Source organism: Scomber scombrus, chromosome 17, assembly GCF_963691925.1.
Source record: "Scomber scombrus chromosome 17, fScoSco1.1, whole genome shotgun sequence".
Taxonomy (NCBI): domain Eukaryota; kingdom Metazoa; phylum Chordata; class Actinopteri; order Scombriformes; family Scombridae; genus Scomber; species Scomber scombrus.
The window spans coordinates 5723386-5748125 of NC_084986.1; the positions used below are offsets into that span (position 1 = coordinate 5723386).

Consider the following 24740-nt stretch of genomic DNA (forward strand, 5'->3'; position numbering starts at 1 on the left):
TTTACTGTAATACTGCATACTACATCGCTCATAATACTGCAGTACTTTACCGTAATACTGCATACTACATCACTCATAATACTGCAGTACTTTTACTGTAATACTGCATACTACATCACTCATAATACTGCAGTACTTTTACTGTAATACTGCATACTACATCACTCATTATACTGCAGTACTTTTACTGTAATACTACATACTACATCACTCATTATACTGCAGTACTTTTACTGTAATACTGCATACTACATCACTCATAATACTGCAGTACTTTTACTGTAATACTGCATACTACATCACTCATAATACTGCAGTACTTTTACTTAATATTTCTCTCTCAGAACTGGTTCTTATGACATTCTGCCTCACCATGTTAGAAATAAATTGTGTCCATGATGTTCTTAATGGCTTCACTCAAAGGGGGAGTGAAAAGCCGACTATCACAGAAAGGGCAGGGGGAGGTGCAGAATCGTTTAACTTAGAGTGAAAGGTACTTAGGTTGGTTAAGTGTATGTATTAGCTACACTCACACAAGTTATTATTAGAAAAGAACGGCATACAACATATTCAGGTCACGAGCTTTTCACTTTTAGTCGCTTTTGCCGGTTAAAGTGACGCTGAGATCATATCAGAACTATTAAGGAGTCAATTAGTTAAATATGGAAAAAATATTCTGTTCATGAACTCTCTTTTTATATTGAGTGGCTCTTCCTGGAACACTTACTCTTACATACTGTTCAGGGTCAAATTTGACCAATTTTTACATCTCAGATCAGTAAAAAGTAATTTATTTTTTCTTTTAGCCTGAAATTTGATGCATTTAATATAGAAAGAAGGTAATTTATTCCACACATATTCATCCAATATGTCAGAAATATTTATTCTTCACATTCAATATCTTTTGTTGAAATAGTTTCCCCTGTTTTATGAAACATTGGATCATTATATAGTGTTTTTTATATAGTTTTTTCCTCATAAAAACTAAAAAATTGGCTCTTTCGGCTCTCTGAAAGCTTAATTAAGGATTAATCTCACATTTATCTGTGACTGATGAGGTATTTATGAATGATTTGTGGTTCAGAAGTTTGTTATTGAGACTAATTGTGAGGAACTTGTGTGACGGGTCAGAATATGAACAGTATGTTAGGCTTTAGCTTTATTTATTTATTGAGGAAATGTGTTATTCAAGTAGTAAGTGCTCTATTAATAAAGTTGCCTTCTCAGTTCAAACTTTTCGCCATCACAGCTGCCATGCAAAGTGCTGGTTTAGTGTCTCTCTCAAGGATATTTTGACATGTGGACGCCAGCCAACCCTGCGATTACTGGTCCACGGTCGATGTTTATGTTTTCCTGGCAAGTGACCTTTTGTGGTCATCTAAATTATGACTGTTGCCTCAGAGTCGCAAATCAGGAGATAGTGTGACGTTACCGTAAAAAGCTTCTTCAGGAGGATGGCTGGGTATATAAAAGTGTGATTATATGACCCGGAAAGTTTGTGGCCATCTTAACAATCTTAACCCAACCTTAACTATAATTTATTAGAATAATTTAGGTTTTTTTTTTTTTTTAATTTAAGGGTTAAGATTAGGGTTAGGCCCAACTACCATAAATTGGAAGAGTCTCATTTGTTAATAGGGTTAGGGTTAGATGAAATATAACAATTATGACATCCAAAAAAACATCAACAATCAAGCATTTGTGGTCTGAGGGAAAGTGGAGTAACATATAACTAGATGAATATGAGTAGTTAGTTTGTTTATAAGTTATATATTTTATTGCCTGTTACTTAAACATAAGTTTAACTTCAGGGAGCGTCACAAAAATAAAAAAAACAACCAACCCTAATTAGAAACAAACCCATAATACTAAATAGACTATTCCCCAAGAGAAAAGGCTGCGATATTAAAACAAGAGAATAGAGAATGAAGAGATTCCTGGCAATGGCTTAAAGGAAGAAATTAAGGCTATAAAGTAACAATACATTGAGATAACTACAAGCATGGAGATATGTAACAAGGACATCCTGGCTTCACACACACACACACACACACACACACACACACACACACACACACACACACACACACACACACACACACACACACACACACACACACACACACACACACACACACACACACACACACACACACACAACCTCTGTCCTCCTCCGTATCTGCTGTGATTCACGATCAAACCGACACTCATCTCCACACCAAATCATTTCCAACCTCAGCACCAATTTCAGCCTCAGACGACGATGATTAAACCGAGCAGATGAAAACAGTCTCCTCAGCACCTCGGAGAGGCCGAACAGAAACAGCTGGCATGAGACGAGAATCCACATTTCTGTGAAAACGAAATGACAATTCAGCAGCACTCGTAAAGACCTCATGGTAGCATTTATAGTTGTGATTTAATGTTCCTGCTGAACATTTTACCTAAAAGTTTCTTCTGAGGAAAGGTAACTAAATCAAACCCCCAGAGGGTCTGTTATTGTAACTTTCTTTACTCTGCTGGCACAAAAAAACATCTTCTAGTCAAGTCAAGTACATTTTATTTGTACAGCCCGGTCTAAACAAATAAAGGCTCAGCTGGAGGCCGAAACATATAAACCACAAGATAGGAAAAATTTATTTTGAAACCAATTAAATACTTGAAATACAGAGTAAATAAACAAAAGATGGGGAAGCTACTGAGTCAGCCACACAGTAGGCTCTCAGCTCATCCCCTTAAACTATCAACATGGAAAATCTAGCCCTAACTCAACCACAACAAAACACAAACTAAAATAACAAAAACCATCAAAAGTATCTTAGGGAAACATTCAGGGAAGAAAAAGGAGTAAAAAATACCAAAAAACTGTGCCGTGAGAGCAGTCTGTCTTCACCCACTGCTCAAAGTCTCTCTCTGATGGCCAGTTAACTTCAGGTGCTCGGTAGAGGGTGAAGGAGACAGAGAGAGAGAGAGAGAGAGAGAGAGAGAGAGAGAGAGAGAGAGAGAGAGAGAGAGAGAGAGAGAGAGAGAGAGAGAGAGAGAGAGAGAGAGAGAGAGAGAGAGAGAGAGAGAGAGAGAGAGAGAGAGAGAAACAAAACTCAGCTTTTGATAGAAAATGTAAATTCTCTAACAGAAACCAAAGTGTTTTTGTTACCTAAGCTGGTATCAATTAATCAATCAATCAATCAATCAATGAAACTTTATTTGTATAGCACTTTTCATACATCGCGATGCAACACAAAGTGCTTTACATATTCAAAACAAACAAACAAACAAACAAACAAACAAAAAGAAATCATCAAACATAGGAACTCATTTAAAAAAAGGAACTCAGGAAACTCAAGAAACGCTATCATAACTCTCAAGAATCTGCAATGAGGAAACACCAGAGGTAGGATTAAAAAATAAATAAATAAAAATTCAATACAATAATACAAGATTTTAAAATATACTAAAGGAAAGAATAGAATAAAGCCACTGTAAAATAAAGTGGGTAAAACCAGAGGTGTGAGGAGTAAAAGAGTAAAAGTAAAGAAGTAAAACAGACATAAAAAGAAGGGTCATGAAGAAGAAACAATGAAATAGAATAAACAGAATAGTCCAAGTAGTAAAACAAAGTCTTCGTGTGGTACAAAAACACTTTGTGAACTTCAGAGTGTTGCCACTGAACATAATCAGAGCAGAAATGACACATTAATAATATATGAATGCTATTTGTAGGAGAATAAAACCTTGTAATGAGTAGTAAGCCAGACCGTGTCCAGGAATTGTTCATCCTCTGACACATCTGTTCACATACTCAGGTGCACAGAGACCTTTTTCATTTTTATGAGACAGGGTTGCACAAGTGTGAAGCATAAGTGAAACCTTAGTTGTTATGCAGCAAATGTAGACAGCTGTTATTATTAAAAAAATGAATCATCAGAAAATGTAGTTGAAATCAATCTGATGTAGACAGCCTGGAAGGATTTTAATGAACCTCTGACTCCTCTTCTCACACCACCTGCGGGGCGAAACTTTAATTCTCTACACAAGAAATTTTAACAGCTAAGGCACAGATTGACCTGAAGTTATACACACACATACACACACACACACACACGCACACACACACACACACAGACACGTCTACACTTCTGATGGTAATGCTAATGACGTGCCTCTGAGCAAGGCCAGTGGAGCCGCTTTAAAGCAGGACGTAAAGCAGAAAACTGTGTCCACCATCTGACTGTGAATGAAAGTGCAGCAGGAAGCGTCTCTTCTTCTCTTCTTCTTTGAATTAATAAAGGTTTTAGAAAAACAAGTTTTGAATCCGGAGAGTATGATTAATGGGCAGTTTCATATGAGGACGGATGAGTCACACAGAGAGAACGAGAGAGTCGCTCTTCAGTCTGTTTTTGCACAAACCTTGAAGATAAACATTCAACCCCTTTGATAGTTGTGCTGATTTCACCGCTCCTCTGAATCACATTATGACAGAGTAGAGTTTGATAAATGGCCGTATGTATATATATACGCACTATTATACTTTTTCTTCCTGCAAGTTTTATATCTGTTGGGAAATGTAGACGAGCTGCTTCACTTCATTTTAAAAGAGAAAAGAAAGAAAGAAAGTATTAGAATCAGGAAACTAGAATAAGAGTTTCATTTTATGGCATTTTTCAGTCCATTCATGTATTTAACAGAAACAACTTAGATTAACCTTCCTGTCGTCCTCCCGGGTCAAATTGACCCCGTCTGTTTTCACTGTTCCTTCTTTCCTTCCTTCCTTCTTTCCTTCCGTCTGTCCTTCCTCATTTCTTCCCTCCTTTCCTTCCTTCTTACTCCCTTCCATCCTTCCTTCCTTCCTCCCTCCCTCCTCTCCTTCCTTCTTCCTTCCTCCCTTCCTTTCCTTATTTCCTCCCTCATTTCCTTACTTATTCCTCCCTTCCTTCCTCCTTTCCTTCCTTCTTACTCCCTTCCCTCCTTCCATCCTCCCTTCCTTCCTCCTTTCCTTCCTTCCTTCCTTCTTTCTTTCCTTCCTTCCTTCCTTCCTTCCTTCCTTCCTTCCTCCCTTCTTTCATCTGTCCTTCTTTCCTTCCTGCCCTCCTTTTCTTCCTTCCTTCCTTCCCTCCTTCCTCCCTCCCTCCTTTCCTTCCTCCTTTCCTTCCATCTTCCTCCCTTCCTTCCTTGACTCAAGGACAACAGGAGGGTTAAACTACTCTACTATTCATACAAACAGGACATGTTGTAATGCAGGACTGCTGACCAAAAACAATGTTATTATCTCATAAATACATGATTTGGAGATCTGGAGCCTTTCTATTTTAATATAGCTAGAGGAACAGATGTTGTAGCAAATGCTAACAGCTGTATTTGGGTGTTGAGAATGATAAGCGTGCATAATAAAAGTATTTGTCCTCAAGTTTAATCTGTAACACTAAGGGCAAATGACAAATTAATTCATACAATGCATCATAAACTATCAGAAATGTTCAAGCATGACAAAACAAATATCCACTCAGTTTCTTGTTATATTGAGAAACCTTTTAAGTTCTATTTTTTTGTCCTTCTGAGATATTTCTTATTATGACAGATATCAGATGATTACATTTTTTACAAGACACATCTCATCTAATAACAACACATCACTTTATCTTGTTATAACACAAAACTCTAAACACTCATTTCGTGAAGTTAATGTATCTCATTAAATCCAACTTGTTGCTATAAAAATAAACATCCATGTGTCTTTAAGACAAGAAAATGATCCTCTCAGTGCCTAAAGAGTGATACTGTATCACTGACTATGTTGGTGCACACACACACACACACACACACACACACACACACACACACACACACACACACACACACACACACACACACACACACACACACACACACACACACACACACACACACACACACACACGCCTTATTCACTGGGGCTGAGCAAATATACACAGGGGAGTGTTTTGCTCCGATCAATCTTTTCAAAACACATATTTTCCTATGCAGCTGTGATTTGGGTTTGGTACCAAAAAATGCCACACCTGATTAGCAGTAAAAGATTTGTGGCTTTGCTGAAAACATTCGGGGCATATATGGTTTTAAAAAGTTTAAAAAAAACTTTTATTTCATGTTTAAACTGTTTCACACTGCTTTAAAAGTTTATGTGAAGCTGAAATAATGAGGCAGCAGCTCCAAATTAGTCAAAGGTGGAAGAAACTATCTTCCAAAACTTCAAACGGAGGAGGAAATGTTTTTACAGACCATGTTCCAGCTTTGAGAGAGCTGCAAATAAAATATCTCTCTAGCAATAACTTCTGTTATTTGAGAGGGCATGCACCCTGCCTCATATCCGCACCATTCAGACAGATACTGACCCTGGACCCTGACCCAAAGTACACAATGCAGCTTTTCACTCAACAGCTTCTCAGTGAAAAATACATCCTGAGGGACTTTCATGGAGGGTTAGTCTGTAGAGCTCTGCCAACTCATAAATGGCTATAACAATATAAGGGGTCATTTTAGTCTGAAAGGTTGAAATAAAAGGTTTGTTTTTCCTGGTTTGGACCCATTTGTTCGTCATTCTTTGTATTTAATAAATTAAACTTTGTGGCAGCAGTTTGTGTTCGTCGCCCTTCTGTTTCAACATGACACAAACCAGCTCCAGAGAGAAATAGTTTTCCCAGTTTGGTGTGCTCCGAGTCCTAAACCTAAACCTTATCTAACACCTCTGGGATGAACTGGAGGTTTATCCCCCCGACATCAGTACTGGACCCCACTAAGGCCAACAAATATGTTCCACACAAGTTCACACACTTCAAGCAAGATTGATTTTATATGTTGAATTCATTCGATATCTGTGTGATACAACGCAAAGACTGCTGAAGCCTCATATAAGCTTCACATCCACTTTTAAATGCATTTTCCCCACTCTATGACTGTGGACACATCACATTTGAGGGGGGGTCTTTAAATAGCTAGCGCGAACAGCAGGGATGATTACAGCAAAGAAAACTTCCTTCAGTGTCCATATCGGCACCAATCTGTTGTTTTAAGACATTTGAAAAACTGTGAATCTCCTTTAACCCTCCTGTTGTCCTCGAGTCAAAGAAGGAAGGGAGGAAGAGGGAAGGAAAGGAGGGAGGAAGAAGGAAGGAAAGAGGGAGGGAGGGAGGAAGGAAGGGAGGAAAGGAAAGAAGGAAGGGAGGGAGGAAGGACAGGAAGGAAGGAAAGGAGGGAGGAAGGAAGGAAGGGAGGAAAGGAAAAAAGGAAGGAAGGTAGGAGGGAGGGAGGGAGGAAAGAAGGAAGGAGGGAGGGAGGGAGAAAGGGAAAGAGGAAGAGAGGAAGGAAGGAGGAGAGGAAAGAAGGAGGGAGGGAGGAAGGAAGGACAGAAGGAGGGAAGATAGGGGGATGGAGGAAGGAAAGAAGGAAGGGAGGAAAGAGAGAGGAAGGAATGAAAGAGAGAAGGAGAGAGGAAGGACAACAGAGAGAAGGAAAGAAGGAGCAGCCAAGACAGACGGGGTCAATTTGACCCGGGAGGACGACACAAAGGTTAATGCTCCTTTAGGGAAAGGAAAGCCTTGCAGACAGGTTCCAACATTTGGTATAAAGCAACAGATAAATGAACATAGTATCAGATTCACATGTTGGTGTAATATTTTAGTGACCACATACCACATTTTGGCCATGTAGACTACTGTATTTGTCGTTTAAATAAGGGAATGTTCATGCTTTATAAATCATGAAATGCTCAACAGTGTTTTAAGGCTTTCCTCATCGGATCTTCTTGTGTTGCCACTGTTGTTGCTCATACATTCATTCATCATTACTACTACTGGCCAGTGTCAGCTCACTGCAGATACTATATATCAGTATTGTTGTATACATCAGCTGATAAATAAGTAGGAATTGAAGTGCAGAAATGTCAAAGGTATGTTTGGAAACAGTATCGCTGTTCTATAGTTTGTCCACCAGCACACAAGTGATGACTTTCTTGGTAATCTAATGGAAACTCATCAATGTCATGAGTCGTGTAAACACAGAATCATTATCAGATTATTTAAACACTCAAATATCAGTATCTGCCTCAAAAGTCCATATTTAGACTTTAATCATTACATCTACAAAGTTACATCAGTCAGTTTTCAACTTTTTGATTTTTTCTTTTTTGTCTCAATTTTTTAATTATTCAAACTATTTCAACATTTCGTGGTCTTGCAGCAGCCTACTTGTCTGACATGCTTGCGATGGATGAACCGGGACCCTCAGGTCGTCTGGAACGCGTCTCTTACTTGTTCTGAAGTGCAGTTCAGAAACGTTTAGCTTTATGGTTTTTTTTTAAGCTCTGAGCTTTTTAAACAGACTGATGAAAGTTTCAAAGTCTCAAACATCTTCAGCCTGCTGTTTGATTAGAAAGTTTTAACTCCATCTTATCTTTTATATTTGATTTTCGTCACTTTTATTTCTCGTGTGCCCTGATTCAGTCTTTTTGACATTGCACTCTTTTTATGAATTGCTGCTATTTATTCTTTTATCAGCTTTATTCTTTTATTCTTTCTGTTTATTATTGAGTGTACTGCAGAGGTGCCTTGGAAATGTTTTCTTTAATATCGTATAATGAAAATAAAGACTATTCATTCATATTCATTCATTGCACTGACCTGTACAAAAAGTGCTTCACAAATAAAGTTTAATTTGAGTCGAACATGTGCTCCGTGTTTAACATTCTTACGGCTTTAACAACATCTGCATCGGTGACTCAGCTTGGACTTTATGTGCCACAATTTATAGCCTGGGGATAAAACTGAAAACTTATAGCTCTTATGTGACATTAATAATCAATAAACCACTACATCAATTAAACATAAAGTGAGTTAAAGCACATTGATGTAAGATTTATGAGAAGTGTATGAAACAGTCTGAATGAATCATTCTGAATAAAACCCCGGACTGATCCGACCTCGCCGTGACCCTGTTTGTATCTCTGACTAATATACAGCAGGAAGAGAGGGAAAAAATGCTAGAGTATGTACTCGAGTGTTGAGTTATCGAAATGAGATCTGACAGAGCATCAGTGTGTAATATTCTGGTGGAAATACAAACTCCAGTCATGAAATCAGTTCTGGAAACGGTCAGAGAGACGTAAACACAATTCAACATCCTGACAGTCTCATGCAAGCATGTTGCTCTGCACTGCTTTATTATAACTTCTGTCTCGCAGTTTACTTAACATACCTGTGTAACTACTTTATATACAGTTAGCTAGTTTAGTCCGGTGGTTCCCAACCTAGGGGTGGGGCCCCTCTAAAGAGTCACCAGATTAATCTGAGGGGTCGTGAGATGATTAATGGGAGAGGAAAGAAGAGAAAGCAAAGGTCTGATACACAAATGTGTTTTCAGTTTTTAATCTAATCTCTTTTTAGTAATCTGTAAAGTAAAAGTAAATGTTTAAAAAAAGCAAAATAAATATAGTGGAGTAAAAAGCACACTACTTCCCTTTGGATTGTGATACATTGAAAATACTCAGTACAAGAAAAGTACCTTAAAGCCCATCACTTGAGTAAATGCAGTCAGTTTTCCTTTTTTTTTAAATGGTTGCGCTTCACCAGACATTACACAGCCTCACAGCCTCAAACTGATATTTTGTAAAGTCTGACAAAGTTTAACCCTCCTGTTGTCCTCGAGTCAAGGAAAGAAGGAATGATGGAAGGAAGGAAGGAAGGAAGGAAGGAAGGAAGGAAGGAAGGAAGGAAGGAAGGAAGGAAGGAAGGAAGGGAGGAAGAAAGAAGGAAAGAAGGAAGGAAGGAAGGAAGGAAGGAAGGAAAGGAGGAAGGAAGGATGGAAGGGAGGAAGAAAGAAGGAAAGGAGGGAGGAAGGATGGAAGGGAGGAAGAGGGAAGGAAAGGAAGAAGGAAGGATGGAAGGGAGGAAGAAAGAAGAAAAGAAGGAAGGAAGGAAGGAAGGGAGGAAGGAAGGAAGGAAGGAAGGAAGGAAGGAAGGAAGGAAGGAAGGAAGGAAGGAAGGAAGGAAGGAAGGAAGGAGAGGAGAGGAGTAAGGAGGGAGGGAGGGGGAAAAGAGGAAGGAAGGAAAGAAAGAAAGAAAGAAAGAAAGGGAGGAAAGAAGGAAGAAAGGAGTGAGGAAGGAAGGAAGGAAGGAAGGAAGGAGGAGGGAGCAAAAAAAGAGGGAAGGAAGGAAGGAAAGAAGGAACAGTCAAAAGAGACAGGGTCAATTTGACCCGGGAGGACGACAGGAGGGTTAAGAAAGATTTGTACTAGATTTGCCTCACACATTATGACATGCAATAAACGTACATGTTGTTGAAGACATGCAGTGACTCTGTGAAAAGCCTGAATTTAAACAAAGTGAAACACAAGCAAAAATAAGCCTTAAGCTTTCATAACTTTTTTCTCAATGTGGATCTTTCAGGCTAAATTCATGAATGAATCTTCTCTCAGTTTTTGACTTCTGTCCAGACTGAAGCAGCGTTTTACTCCCCCTTAAAATTGATATTTTCCAAAACGTCCTCCAGAGTGATGTGGAAATGCCGAATTCAGCTTTGTAGAAATGTGCTGTTATATCCCTGACAAAACACATGGTGCTCATCTGTCCTCTCTGCACATGCTCAGTAGGAGGAGAATTACCGGTTTTGGTGTTTTAATGTGGATGAAGGTATTTGCAGAACCAAACTGAAAATTCCCACGTGGATGCAGGTCACTTCTGCTGGAAAGTGACAGGTTAAAGTAGAAGTAGTCTTAAAAGCAGCCTCAGCTCCATTAAATCAACAGATGGCTGGTAGTCGGTGGTATAATTGAGTCCTGTTCCCCATCCAGCCGAATCAGATTATCTGTCTAATGAGGAATTTAAAATGCAGCTCCACAATTACACGTTAAAAATAATTATGAATATAGTGACGATGTCCCATTGTCTCCTCTCTTTGTCCTCCGATCTGCAGCTGTCCGATGGCTGATGGAGTTTCTCATTAACTAACAAAGCACCTGGAGCCACTAATGCTGTCAGAAGAGAAATGATATAATTATTCAGTGATTTATGTTTTGGTTTCAGACCAGGAAAAGCTGATGAGGGAGGACAATCTCATTTCATAATGTTTTTTTTTTATCATTTTATTAATGTGGATATCTACAGTGGCAGTCTTTTGAAGTCTAATTTAATCTGTTTATTCCTTGATCCATGTTGAAGTTCAGCCAAAATATCCTTTTATTATTCTGTGTGAGGTGCAGAATAATAAAAGTGTGGAGTTGTTGTGAGAGGAGGTTGGTTGAAGCGTGGAGTCTCTCAGCAACACATGAAAAAACAAACTAGGACTTGCTTGGCTGTGCTCAGAATAACATACTAATGTACTATTAACACTAAGTATGATATCAAAATTAGTGTGTAGTGTTTCAACTGCACAGTGTGATTTTGAGTATGCAGCATGAGTTTATTGGACATACTCAACCGCCCCCAAATGCCTTTTGTCTCTTCATACTGTAAACTCCAACAGTCTGCTGGTGATACTTTATTTGGTTGGTAGGATGCTGCACATACTGACTGAGTATGTATTAGGCGGTGTGTATTTCTCCCTGAAGCTTTAGAAGGTGAAAGGTCCCAGAAAGTGGATGATCACGGTTCATTGTTGCTGCTGTGCGCCACAGCAGTGCACCATGGGAACTGACCTTTGCTGGCAGGAGCAGAACTGCTGCAAGGTATCATACCTGATTTGGTGTGTGTGTGTGTGTGTGTGTGTGTGTGTGTGTGTGTGTGTGTGTGTGTGTGTGTCATAACCCGGCCCGTAGGTTATGACACATAAGTAAATAAGTAAACTGGAATGTGAGGTGTTGTAGTCAGTGGCATGTCAGGTTTTACTTACTGGTTAATACACACACACCAAGGTTGTATCACACACACACACACACACACACACACACACACACACACACACACACACACACACACACACACACACACACACACACACACACACACACACAGGCAGGGGCCAACCCCCCGCATAAAGACGGAGTCCCAACGGGATCACAGCATACTACCAACCCTGACAAACTCAAAATTAACTTGATTACTAAAGACACACACACACACACACACACACACACACGCACACGCGCACACACACACACACACACACACACACACACACACACACACACACACACACACACACACACATGAAGCCTTCAAACAGCAGTCAGATGTCTCAGGAAAACACTGAAGTCTCTCAATGGAAGGAATTAGTTTTATTCTCATATTTGATGATAACATATTTCCTTCATTACGGATATACTGCTAATGGATGGAAATTGTAATTTTTTTTGAACACATCATAGTTAAATCCCTTTTTACTATGCTACTCCATTGGTTTATTGTTCATTATGTGCATTGGCTTAGGTTTGTAAAGCATTTCATTACATACACTACAATCTAAAACAATATTAAAGAGTTCCTACAAGTGCTAGTAGATTAATTTACTTCAAAAACATGAGGCTCAATGTGCTCCTTAAAGGAAGACAGGGGAGCAAGCAGTTAATCTTAAATACTTGTGTGTCAGCTCTGTGTAAAACCAGTGTAGTAAAGGAGTTCCCAGTCACTCTGCGAGGTCATGATCCACTCTTATTTTTTAAATGTCACACTAAAAGCAGTCAGATTTGAGCAGGAGACTTAAAAATGATTCACTGCACTTTAAATAACTGGGGTTTTCCATTTCCATCTATTCATTATTATTTATCGGTTTTAAAGGTTTTGACTTTTGTAAGGTTATTTGTTATTTATAGTTAAAACATGGATTGGATGGATTAGCACATTACGAGTACAAGTGTTTCATTGTGACGTTATCTGTTGCTCTGTTTTAAATCACTCCTCTCTGTCTCTGTCAGGTATAAGGCCATAGTGAACCCGATGGACATCCAGACGTCCAGCGCTGTCTTCTGGACGTGTCTGAAGGCAGTTTCTATCTGGCTGGTGTCCGTCCTGCTGGCTGTTCCTGAGGCTATTTTCTCACAAGTTGTTTCCATGCAGGTAAAACACTGAAAATACAACAAATATGATGATATGATGATGATGACATATTTAAGACATCCAGACTTACCCTTTAACCATCTTGAGGCTGGACTGGGTCACATTTCATGATACAATTATGAGGATATGATCATAATATGTTATCTTATAAAATGTTGTTGCATTGTATTGATTAAAAAATTAGAATACTCAGATTTTGGCTATGCTAATAAAACTAATTCAAGCTTTTGAATTAAGCACAAACTAAATTACGTTTAGGGTTTTGCTGATGAAGATGAAAGTAGTCCAAACTGTAGTTTTATAAATACAAACATCTAAATAACTGACAATATTTTGATATATGATATCTAATATTTTGATCTTTCAAGTGATTCATGAAGCAAAAGTTATCTTTTTGCAGCTTCTTCTGTTGTTCACTGTTTTATATCTTTATAAATTGATTATTTTTGGAGTTTTGGATCATTTGTCTGATAAATAAAGACTTGTGAAGTAACCACAGATCACCTGGACAGCTGGAGTTATGCACTAGTTAATCAGCATTAATGCACACAGTCATTAGTTGCAGGTGTTTAGACTTCAGACTGCCTGGTGCTAAATGGGATAATTGGAAAGTGTTACCTTTCAGGCAGGCTGAGCTCAGGGAAATTTAAAGTTGCCTTTGTTACTATAGCAACTCAGTATGAAAAATCAATGTTTTAATTTGGTTTTGTTTTATTTTGTTTGACAGCAGACAGAATGCTATTTCCTGCATCTCTGCACTTTGTCTTTCCAAATAAAGGCTGAAAAGAATAATAATAACAATTTAAAAGGAAATAGGAACTGAAAAAGTACAAAACTGAATCATCCTCTTTTGATGTCCAAAAATGATTAAAAAGACGTCAATCATCATCATGTGCACAGCAGAGATCACGTTACATAATACAGTGTAATTAGGTGGTTTTTTTTAACCCTCCTTTTGTCTCAAGGGACAAAATTGACCTGGTCTGGTTTTTAACTCTTTATAAATTATAAATTATCATCCAATTCTGTGTTAGACCTTTTTAGCCGACTTCATTCCAACTTATTATTACCACAGCAGGTTTTACACATATTTTTAAAAAAAAATGAAAATGATGGTCAATAGGCCTCATTTAAATGAAATTATACCTCATGTTCTAGTTAACACCTGTTGTCCTCGAGTTAGTTTTGTCCCAGGAGGAGGAGGGTTAACTACTGATCATGATTACATGGATTGCGAAACACTCAGATGAATCATGAATCATGATGAGTCACCACAAAAAATTAAATCCCACCACACAACGCTTTAAGAGTCTGAACTTATAGGATGAAATCATTTTCAAATCCCTTTTTATATGTTTTGCTTCTGAAAAAAAAGAAGAAAATGTATTTTTTTAGCGCTTTTAACAGACATGAATCACAAAGTGCTTTACAGGAAACAGAAGATGTAGTGACCAACACATCACTTGTTAAAAAATAAACAAAGATAAACCAGGACATAATGAACAAGAAGAAGAAAACACAACAAGTGCATAAGATGTAGATGATGGATGGGATTACCCAAACGCCTGTCCAAATAAGTTTGTCTTTAGCTGCTTTTTAAATGAGACCACAGAACTGGCAGGATGCAAGACTACAGGCAGAGCACTCCATAAATTTGGTGCTACAACTTCAAAAGCTCGGTCGCCACGAATCTTAAAGCGATCAAGACCTGACTTCACTAAGGGCAGAGAAAAGTGCGTTGCAGTAGTCGATACGAGATCAAGAGGCATGTAAAAGCATTTCTCATTCAGCAACTGCAGATCTCAATTAAGTGATATTTCTTATTAAATGAAAGAAACACGATCTGGTCAGATGCTTGACATGGTGCAGGTCGATTGATGCAGACTGATCAAATATTACCCGTAAGTTGCGACGTTTGGTGTTAGCAGCAGAGGAGAGAAGCCCTATGCTGTAAAAAAAAAAAAAAATATCTGGGTGTTTGGCTAAAGTCTAAATTTCAAACATCATCTATCTCTCAAATTCACTTTAGGTTTTCTGTACAGGTTTAAGTCCTGTTTATCGGCCGCATCAAGAGAGCGCTTAGTTGCCGGCCTTTTTCTGTCCTAGATTGACTTTGGTGATACCATTTACCGGTTTGCCTCGCCATCCACCTTATCAAAACTTCATCTCCTTTATCACTCAGCCCTGAGATACATCACTGACTCTGCTTTCAGGACCCACCACTTCACTTTATACAGCTTGGTTGGATGGTCGTCCCTCACTTGGCTCAGACTATAGCATTGGTAGTTCCCTACGTACCTGAGTCGGAAAGTCACACTTTTACAGAGCACTCACAACCTAAAGTCTGGCATTCAGCTTCATTTCAAAATACCTTCTGTCTGAAGTGAAATTGGACAATCAAGCCTCTCTTATTACGATCCCTCGTCCTGGAATGATCTTCAATCCAAACTGAAACTAGAAACCTTCGTCCCTTTAAATGATTTTAAACGTAGGATACGAGACGTTATCAATTCTAGCTGCGGTGCCTATTTATTAATGCCTTTGTTATGATTTGAATTTCGCACTCAATATTTGGTTATTCTGTTGTTGTTGTTGTTGTTGTTGCTGTTGTTGTCCTGTCATATGTGTGATGCTGCTAACTGACCCTGTCTTGGCCAGGTCTCGCTTGCAAAAGAGGTTTTAATGTGTCAATGTGACTTCCTGGTTTAATAGATTAAAAAAAAGCTGTGTCTAGATTTGATGCATAGTTTTTGTTGGCAGATGTTTTGGACCTCCTGTACGTTTCTCTCATGGCTGACAGAGAGGATGAGAGTGCAGCAACGTCTCAGCGGAGGGTTTCCCTCCAGATGAACAAACATCCCCCCTGACAGCTATTAACTCTTTTACCCTCAGATTTATGAGTTTATGAAGTGCCTCCGTTTTACTCTTTCATCTGTTTTATGAGCTTTGCTGATGTGTTGTAATATCACTCTTCTATCTCTCCTCTCCTCTTTCCTTCTATTTTTTCTATGCCTCCTTTTTTTCTCTAAATGTCCTCTGCTCTTATTTTTGGGCACATTTCCTCCTTATCTCTCCCCACTGGATTCCTTTTCTCTTTTGTTTGTTCACTCTCCTTTCTTCTCTTTCACCTTTTACTTTCTCCTTCTCTCTATCCTCTTCTTTTGTCCATTCCCATTTACCATTTTTTGCTTTTCCTCCTCTATTTCTTTCGTCCTCCTCTTTTCTTTGCTTTGTTCCTCTCCATCTCTTTTCATTTCCTTTTGTCCTCCCCTCTCGTCTTCTTCCTCCCTTTCCTTTTCTTCACCACTTTCTTGTTATCATCCTCTTCTTCTCTTCTTCTTTTCTCTTGACTTTCCCACCTGATTTATACTTGTTGTTTCTTTCCTTCTCCTCTTCTTCCTTTCCTCTCTCCTATCCTCTCATTTAATCTCCGCTCCTTCTTTTCTTCTCCTCTCTTCTCATTCCCTCTTTCTCTGCCTCTCAGGGTCACAGGGAAAACAGTAACGTGACATTCGTGAACTGCGTGCCGTACCCGTTGTCCAATCAGATGCATCCTAAGATCCACTCGGTGATGATCTTCTTGGTTTACTTCCTGATCCCTCTGGCCATCATCTCGGTGTATTACTTCCACATCGCCCGCACGCTCATCAAGAGCGCCCACGACATGCCGGGTGAAGTCAGCGAGCACACCAAGAGACAGGTGACCACTGGCTGGATAACTGAATGAATGTTATGCTTATGAGCTGCTTTGCCCTTTAAAACAGCAGCTGTTCTCCTCAGTACACCTGCACACAGTCTTTCAGGTATACTTGGCAGCTTGTTTCTAAGCTTCTTGGAGAACTTCCCACAGTTCTGTCTGGCTCTGCTTCTTCTGCCTCTTCGTGTAATCCCAGAATGACTCTATATACAGACACCATATTGAGATCAAGGCTCTGTGGGGGGGCCCAAACCATATGTTGCAGGAGTCCTTGTTCTTCTTATTGCCGAAAATAGCTCTTTATGACTTTGATTGTAAGTTTGGGGTCGCTGTCACACTGTAGAATAAATTTGGGATAGATTATGGTTTTTTTTTAACAGTGATTTGTAACAGTTTTATCATCCTGCTGATTACAAAATGCTCCTATGTGTCATTCTTGTGTCAGATGCTCAAACCGTGTGTCCTAAAAGATGATTTTTTATGCTTTAAGTCAGTTTTCTTTCACTTTATGTGTGTAACTAAAGTGATTGTGTGTCGGACTCTGAGTACTGCCAAAACACAGGTGACCTACACTCAACATTGTACCTGAACACATCCTGTTTATATACCAGTGTTGGATTGAAACCTGCTGCAGTATTGACGCTGCTGTTGTACTGACAGAATTAATCCTTAAGTTTACATTAAACTAAAATTACCATGTGAAGTAACAACATGGTAATCCTCAGAGACACAGCAGTAATTCCCCACTGTGCCTCTCCATCATTGATCATGTACACCTGATCTGACCTGCTACTGTCGGGTCTTTAATAATTCAGCTCCCCGACTCCCTCTGACCTCTCCTCCATCTGTGAAGATCAAGCTAGTGTAAAGCAATTACTCACCCTTGCTGACACAGTCCTCCACTAAACCTCCCTCATGGCTGAAATATTTACTGAGGCTTCTAAGGCCACAGGAGTGGGAAGTGTGGGTGCAAAAAGCTTCGATCTGCGTTTAGCAAAACTTCCGAGCTGTTAGATATCAGCTTTACTGATTTTGGTATTTATCTGTTTTGTCATTAATTTTTTTAAACTGATTAAAGTGGAAGTGTATCAGTTCTATCGGATCTGTGTGAGATAGATAGGTGTGAAGTACAGTGAAATCACATTTAATCATCCCTCTTTGCAGTCAAAAGTCTGTCTGTGTTTGATTGACAGCTGCTGGAGAAATGTGTCGGTGTCTGTGTTTGATTGACAGCAGCTGGAGAAATGTGTCGGTGTCTGTATTTGATTGACAACAGCTGGAGGGGAGTGTCGGTGTCTGTGTTTGATGACAGCAGCTGGAGAAATGTGTCGGTGTCTGTGTTTGATTGACAGCAGCTGGAGGGGAGTGTCGATGTCTGTGTTTGATTGACAGCAGCTGGAGAAATGTGTCGGTGTCTGTGTTTGATGACAGCAGCTGGAGAAATGTGTCGGTGTCTGTGTTTGATGACAGCTGCTGGACGGAGTGTGGGTGTCTGTGTTTGATTGACAGCAGCTGGAGAAATGTGTCTGTGTTTGATTGACAGCAGCTGGAGAAATGTGTCGGTGTCTGTATTTGATTGACAACAGCTGGAGGGGAGTGTCGGTGTCTGTGTTTGATGACAGCAGCTGGAGAAATGTGTCGGTGTCTGTGTTTGATGACAGCTGCTGGACGGAGTGTCGGTGTCTGTGTTTGATTGACAGCAGCTGGAGAAATGTGTCGGTGTCTGTATTTGATTGACAACAGCTGGACGGAGTGTCGGTGTCTGTGTTTGATTGACAGCAGCTGGAGAAATGTGTCGGTGTCTGTGTTTGATGACAGCTGCTGGACGGAGTGTCGGTGTCTGTGTTTGATTGACAGCAGCTGGAGAAATGTGTCTGTGTTTGATTGACAGCAGCTGGAGAAATGTGTCGGTGTCTGTATTTGATTGACAACAGCTGGAGGGGAGTGTCGGTGTCTGTGTTTGATGACAGCAGCTGGAGAAATGTGTCGGTGTCTGTGTTTGATTGACAGCAGCTGGACGGAGTGTCAGTGTTTGATTGACAGCTGCCAGCTGGCTATGGAGACAAAATAAACAAACTGTTGTAGCTATCATGAACTAATGGAGGACTCTTTTAGAAATTAATTGTAAACACTGTATCATTGTATGGAAATAAGGACTCCAGCTACTGATGATGGAACAATGTTTCAATAATTTAAAACTAATTTTTCCCTTTTGGTTTCTGATTTCCTTTCTTAAAGAACACATGTTGCTTTGGTAGATAAAAACAGTAATTTAATTTCAGTTGAACTTTAAAGTTATAATCCTTCAGATTTGTGACAGCTGTTGTCTCAGGTGGTAACGTCACGTGTGAATTTACACTGCAGCTGCTCACTTTGTCAGAAATACAACAGAAGAGCAGCTGGTGTTTCTGTCTACAGAGCATCCAAACACTGTTTTGATAACAAAGTCAGTCAATAATATTTACAACATGCATCTGATTTCATGCTGCAATATTGTAAGTAATTTCCCCCACGACAGCAGGATACAGGAAAAGGAGTTTGAGGTGTACCGCTCGCTGTGGCTGCTCCTCACTGTCCATCACTTCCAGCAATATCTGAATAAAAATGAGAAAATCTCTGCACATCGTCTCGCATACTGCTGGAATATTTATTCGTTGTCTCTTCATAGATATATATACACATTATATATTCCAGCAGTAAGTGTATAAACAGCTGGCAGGAGTTTTCTCATTTTTATTGGAGTTGTGCTTTTCCCTGACGCATATTCACAGAGCCTTTTGAAAACTGATCTGTTGTGATCGGATCTGTTGTGTTAGCAGAACAGTAACTTACAACAGCTCTGATACATTATAACGAGAGTGAACAGAAGATAGTGAAGCAGTGAGATTAAGGCTGCAACTATCTAAGATTATCTTCACTATCAATTAAACTCTTAATTATTTTCTTGATTAATCGATTAGATGTTTGGACCATAAGATTTCAGAAAATGGTGAAAAATGTTGATCACAAATATTCCGTTTCCTGTCATAGAGGACTGAAGAAACTAGAAAATATTCACATTTGGGAATCAATTATCAAAATAGTTTATTCAATAGTTGGTAACTAATCGATTAAAGGTCTTATCGTTGCAGATCTAAACGAGATAAAATCAGAAACAGTAATGCTAGATCACACGCTGCGTTATTTCCAGAGAATCCCTTGTGCATGTGAAGGCAATCTGAATCCAGGGCGGGAATGGCAGACTCGGCTGCTACCACTGGAAACATTATAAAGTGAGAATTACAGAAGATTAAATACAGTGAATAATTATTTCTGATATATAAAATAACACCCTACAGAACAGGATCTGATTTGAATGAAAATCTAAAAAGGTAAAGACTGCTAATAGAGCTAATAGGTTGTTGTAATATGCTGTTTCATCTCATCTTTCCTCATATTGTCTGTGGAGCCCATTATTTGGAGCCGTCCCCCTAAAAACACATAAATACTGATGTGGGAGTCATCTCAGTGACAAAAACAGAAAAGTGCTGCTGCAGCCCTGTGAGACTCTGCAGGTCTGAGGGACACTTAGCAGTGAAGTTGACCTCGACACACTCAGGGTTAATGGAGAGTCGCTGACTAACAAACAGTGAATCAACTCCTGACGCTGAGAACTGAGAGAGGAGGAGGATCATCAGAGGTGCTCACTGAAACGTGAAAAGCACTCTGATGGTCGGGCGGTGTGTCAAGCTCTGCAGCTTTAGAAAAAACCCTCGTCTGTGTCTGTTTCTTCAGTATAGATTTACTGTACACAAGGAGTCAACAGCTGGCTTTAAGGATCAGACATCTTTTAGTGAAATTACCCAAAGTATTCCTGTGAGTCTATGATGATTATTTTGAACAAGGTTTCCCCAAAGGGGGCTATAAATTGACATCACAGAACTATACTGACAAAGTCTTTGACCTTTTCCTTTTTACTGATGCCTCTGGATGTTGTTTGATTTATAGATCCTTGCATATATTTCCATCACAGAACAATCACATCTAATTAGTGAAGAAATACACAGCCCCTTCTCTTTTTGTCCTTCAGTCTCTAAATCCTAATGCTAATACATTTTACTTTAATGTTTTTTCAACATGCTCTTGTCCCACTTTTGACATTATAATGTCCCAGTACACAAAGATACTTCCATAAAGATAATTTGTTTCCCTTTATAGTTCTTAAGTTTCATAAAAGAGCCATGTGATTTGGCACCAACTGTGAATATAACATTTGCAAAACAGTGACAATGTTCAAGTGGTGCAATTAAAATCAATTCTCAATAATAATTAATTTCTAATAGAGTCCTCCATTAGTTTAGCATTGTATACTCCTAAAACACTGTAAGGCACATGATGGATGTATGCACAAGAACCAGTGATATGGTCTTTTTACATATCCTTCTTGTTAAAACCTGGTGCCTCTGTTACCCAAAGTGCAACTCAATTGACATCTGTGAAGAAGAAAAATCAAAGTTTATTCTTTAAAACAGAGGCTCAGAAAGTCTGACTCAGTGTGAGTCTTTGAGCCGGGGAGAGCAGCGGGTGAGCCAACTGTCAATCACAGCTGTCAATCAACATCCTCACAGCAGACGTCAAATCTTGTTAACGGAACGATAATTTTCAAAATGACCACCAGCACACTTATTAGACGGCCTGTATTTAGAGATTGAGGCCATAATGACGTGTTGGAAAAAAAGTATTGACTTAGTATTTCATTAGAGTATTTGACGCTTTTTAAATGGGAATCTATTAGAGCCAGGGATTTCACTTCAGCTTCAAGCTTTTTAAATGGTAAATGGACTGTTATTATATAGCGCCTTTCTAGTCTTTACAACCACTCAAAGCGCTTTACACTACATCTCATTCATACACTAATGGCAGGAGCTACCACATCAGGGGAAGTTAACCAATTATACATATTCATACACCGTTGGCACAGCAACAGGAGCAATTTGGGGTTAAGTGTCTTGCCCAAAGGCACATCGACATGTGGACTGGAGGAGCTGGGAATCGAACCGCCAATCTTCCAATTAGGAGGACGACCACTCTACCTCCTGAGCCACAGCCGCCCAACACAAGTTAACTCAACACAAGTTTTCACAAACAACTACAACGGCAATTATCTGTATTTTCTACAGTTTAATCAGGATTACACAGCAATTTGCATCAGTTTCCAGTTTCCAACTTACAATAAATTATTAGGAAATTGTTGGAAGATATAAGAAACCATTGACCCAGATGAGTGGAGGTTGGTACAGCAGCAGATTAATGCCCATGAATTTGGAAAAGAAGCATAGCGAATACATTATCATGTACCTTGAGCTCAGACCCAGAAATACTGTAACATTTAATTTCCATTGTCTCCCTCCCTAAGTGGCTCGGCTATTCACATCATATTGTGTGTGTGTGTGTGTGTGGCCTCATTCAGCTCATTGAAGTTGAGGCCATCCCTGCCTTACTTGCGGGGGAGCGATGCTATCATTGCCCCCCTTTAATAGGAAAAGCCTCTTCACACATCTGCTCGTAATCTTCACATCTGTAGAAGGTTGGAAAAGAATTGGTGCATTTACTGCAAACGCCCACATCAATACATAACAAGCTTACTATCTTATCTGAGAGCTGAGCTAATTCATTATGTCCCCTAAGATAAGAAATTCATTAGCGGGAGGACACACACACACACACACACACACACACACACACACACACACACACACACACACACACACACACACACACACACAAAAAGACCAGAGCTGGAAAGCTTAATTTCAGACCACATCATTGATCCGAAAGTGCGATTACGGGTTGCTCTGGAAGCTGATGACTGTGTTTAGTTTGGACTAAAAGAAAATAAAATAAATGAAAATTAAAACAAAACACAAAGAAAATAAAAATATAATAAAAAATATAAGAAGACTTGATTTAAATTATAAAATTAAGTCACAAAAGCTTTCTTGGGTTAAATGAAGAAACATAATTTGTCAATTGCAGTTACGCAGTCGATGTTTATGCTTTATTAATCTTACTGGTAAACTAACATTTTTACTTATTTATATTATTAATTGTATTTTTAGCAGTTTGTTTTTTGTTTTTTTCTTATAACTTTTCACCAACACCTCTGTACTTCAGACAACTCGTGACTCAATAGAACAACTTGCATTTTTGCCAATTTTGTCATTAATGCCACCACTTCAGCAGCAGGCTTCACTCCTATTGTAAGTTGCAGCTGACTGACAGCTACAAAATAACAAAATAATTGCGAGCTTGCAAGGTTTTGACAGAAAACATAAAAACTATTATAATGTTCCTCTGAGATTTAACAGCAGGATCAATCAGACCTGAGGCTGTTGCTGCCATCACACTTTCTGACATTTGTATTGGCATACAACATTGAAAATAAACAGGAAATAAATTGCTTCACCCCGCAGGAGGTCAGAGAAATGTCAAAAACAAAGCAGTGGATAATAATCAGTAAGAAGAAGGCAGGCAGAGGTTGGGAAGTACAATTGATTTTGTATACGAGTCAGAGTTTTAGTATATAAACCTTCACAAAATCCAGATAATTGCTACTGATGAATCCATTTAGATTCACCTCCAGCAGGCAGAGTTCAACTCACTGCTGAGGTTATTTTCTGTGACTTAAATTTTTAATTTTTACTAAAGTTTAAATTTTTTGTCTGGGATTCAGGGACACTATTGGACCCTTTCACAAAAAATAGGATTTTTTTTTGCCATCTCACATGGAGAAAAATGGATGGAAGAAGGTAAAAAGTAAAGTAAGTAAGTTGATTCGTCATTCTATAAACAAGGAAACACAGTTACATATCTGTGGATTTAGGGAGACAGACAGTCATATCCTCTGACCTTGGTTGCCACGGCAATGCTGCGTCACCGTTATCAAAGTGACGTCCCCAAAACACCACAGACAGTTTCCTTCACCATCTCAAGATTTCAGTGCTGCCTTCACGGTGACCTCAAGGCCCAAGCTTCAACCCGTGTATCCCAATATGTGGGATCTTAAATCCGGAAAATGCTCTTACACTAACGTTTGGAGGGTGACTACGATAAAATATGCTAATGTTAGTTAGTTTGACGTGTTTCCACTAAAACAACTAAGATCATGTTCTCACTAAGCTAGCTGAATTTCTAATCACACCCTTTCCTGTTCACTTTGGCCCTCTGCTCAGATATCAGAGTTAAATGTGCAACTGTCCTGTAGTTACCACTTATAACAGCAGAGGCCGCTGTTGCTGTTGGTCAGCGAAAGTTACTTAGTCTCACTTTAACAAAATATGGATACTTTTTCCTTCTCAGATGGACGAAGGCTCCTGCATGGATTGAGTTGTTATCATTTTAAGAAAATCTCACAGATCAAGTACTTGTATCATACAGTGTAATGAATATTGTGATCAATGTGGCCTGCATTTGAGGGAAAACTGTAATTAAAGTGGCATTTACTTCACTTAGACATCATTGTGCAACAGACTTGAGTTTCTGTTCACTTGCCATCATTGACTTGACAGTGCAGCAGCACCAGCAGCAGCAGTATGGCTTGAATCATTTCAAGTGACAGCTGACTGACAGCTGCAGGATTCGACTAAATGATTGCACAAGCAGACGGGAGACATGAACTGCCTGAAGCCTTTTGTCAGTGTCTGTGTGGTTTGGCTGCAGGTGATATAGAGTGCAGGCATGACCCAGGCTGCTACTGGCAAACCCCCTCAGGAAAAAAAAAATATATGAGCACTTCAGAGCTACAAACACCCATGGAGAGCGGGAGAAAGAAGTTGACGAAAGTTGTTGATGGAAAAAAAAAAAACAGGAAATCAGACCCAGACCAAAAGTACACCATACAATCTCACTGACATCCTCTTTTCCTGCCTTACAGTCATTAAAATATTGCCTACCAATCAGGTGAGTTGGTATATTCAACATTTTGTAACAAACTCTATGATATGCTTATTAACCAAATTGTTAGACTGCGATTAGGACTTGTCGTG

At 39.2% G+C, this 24740-nt stretch overlaps 1 protein-coding gene across 1 annotated transcript in view; it reads left to right on the forward strand.

Moving 5' to 3' along the window:
• The window catches only part of nmbr (neuromedin B receptor), a 66577-nt gene that overhangs the window by 17498 nt on the left and 24339 nt on the right, over nucleotides 1-24740 (forward strand). The window contains exons 2-3 of the mRNA XM_062436655.1: nucleotides 12878-13019; nucleotides 16504-16719. Coding sequence (XP_062292639.1) covers nucleotides 12878-13019; nucleotides 16504-16719 — 358 coding nt within the window. The remainder of the gene's footprint in view (nucleotides 1-12877; nucleotides 13020-16503; nucleotides 16720-24740) is intronic.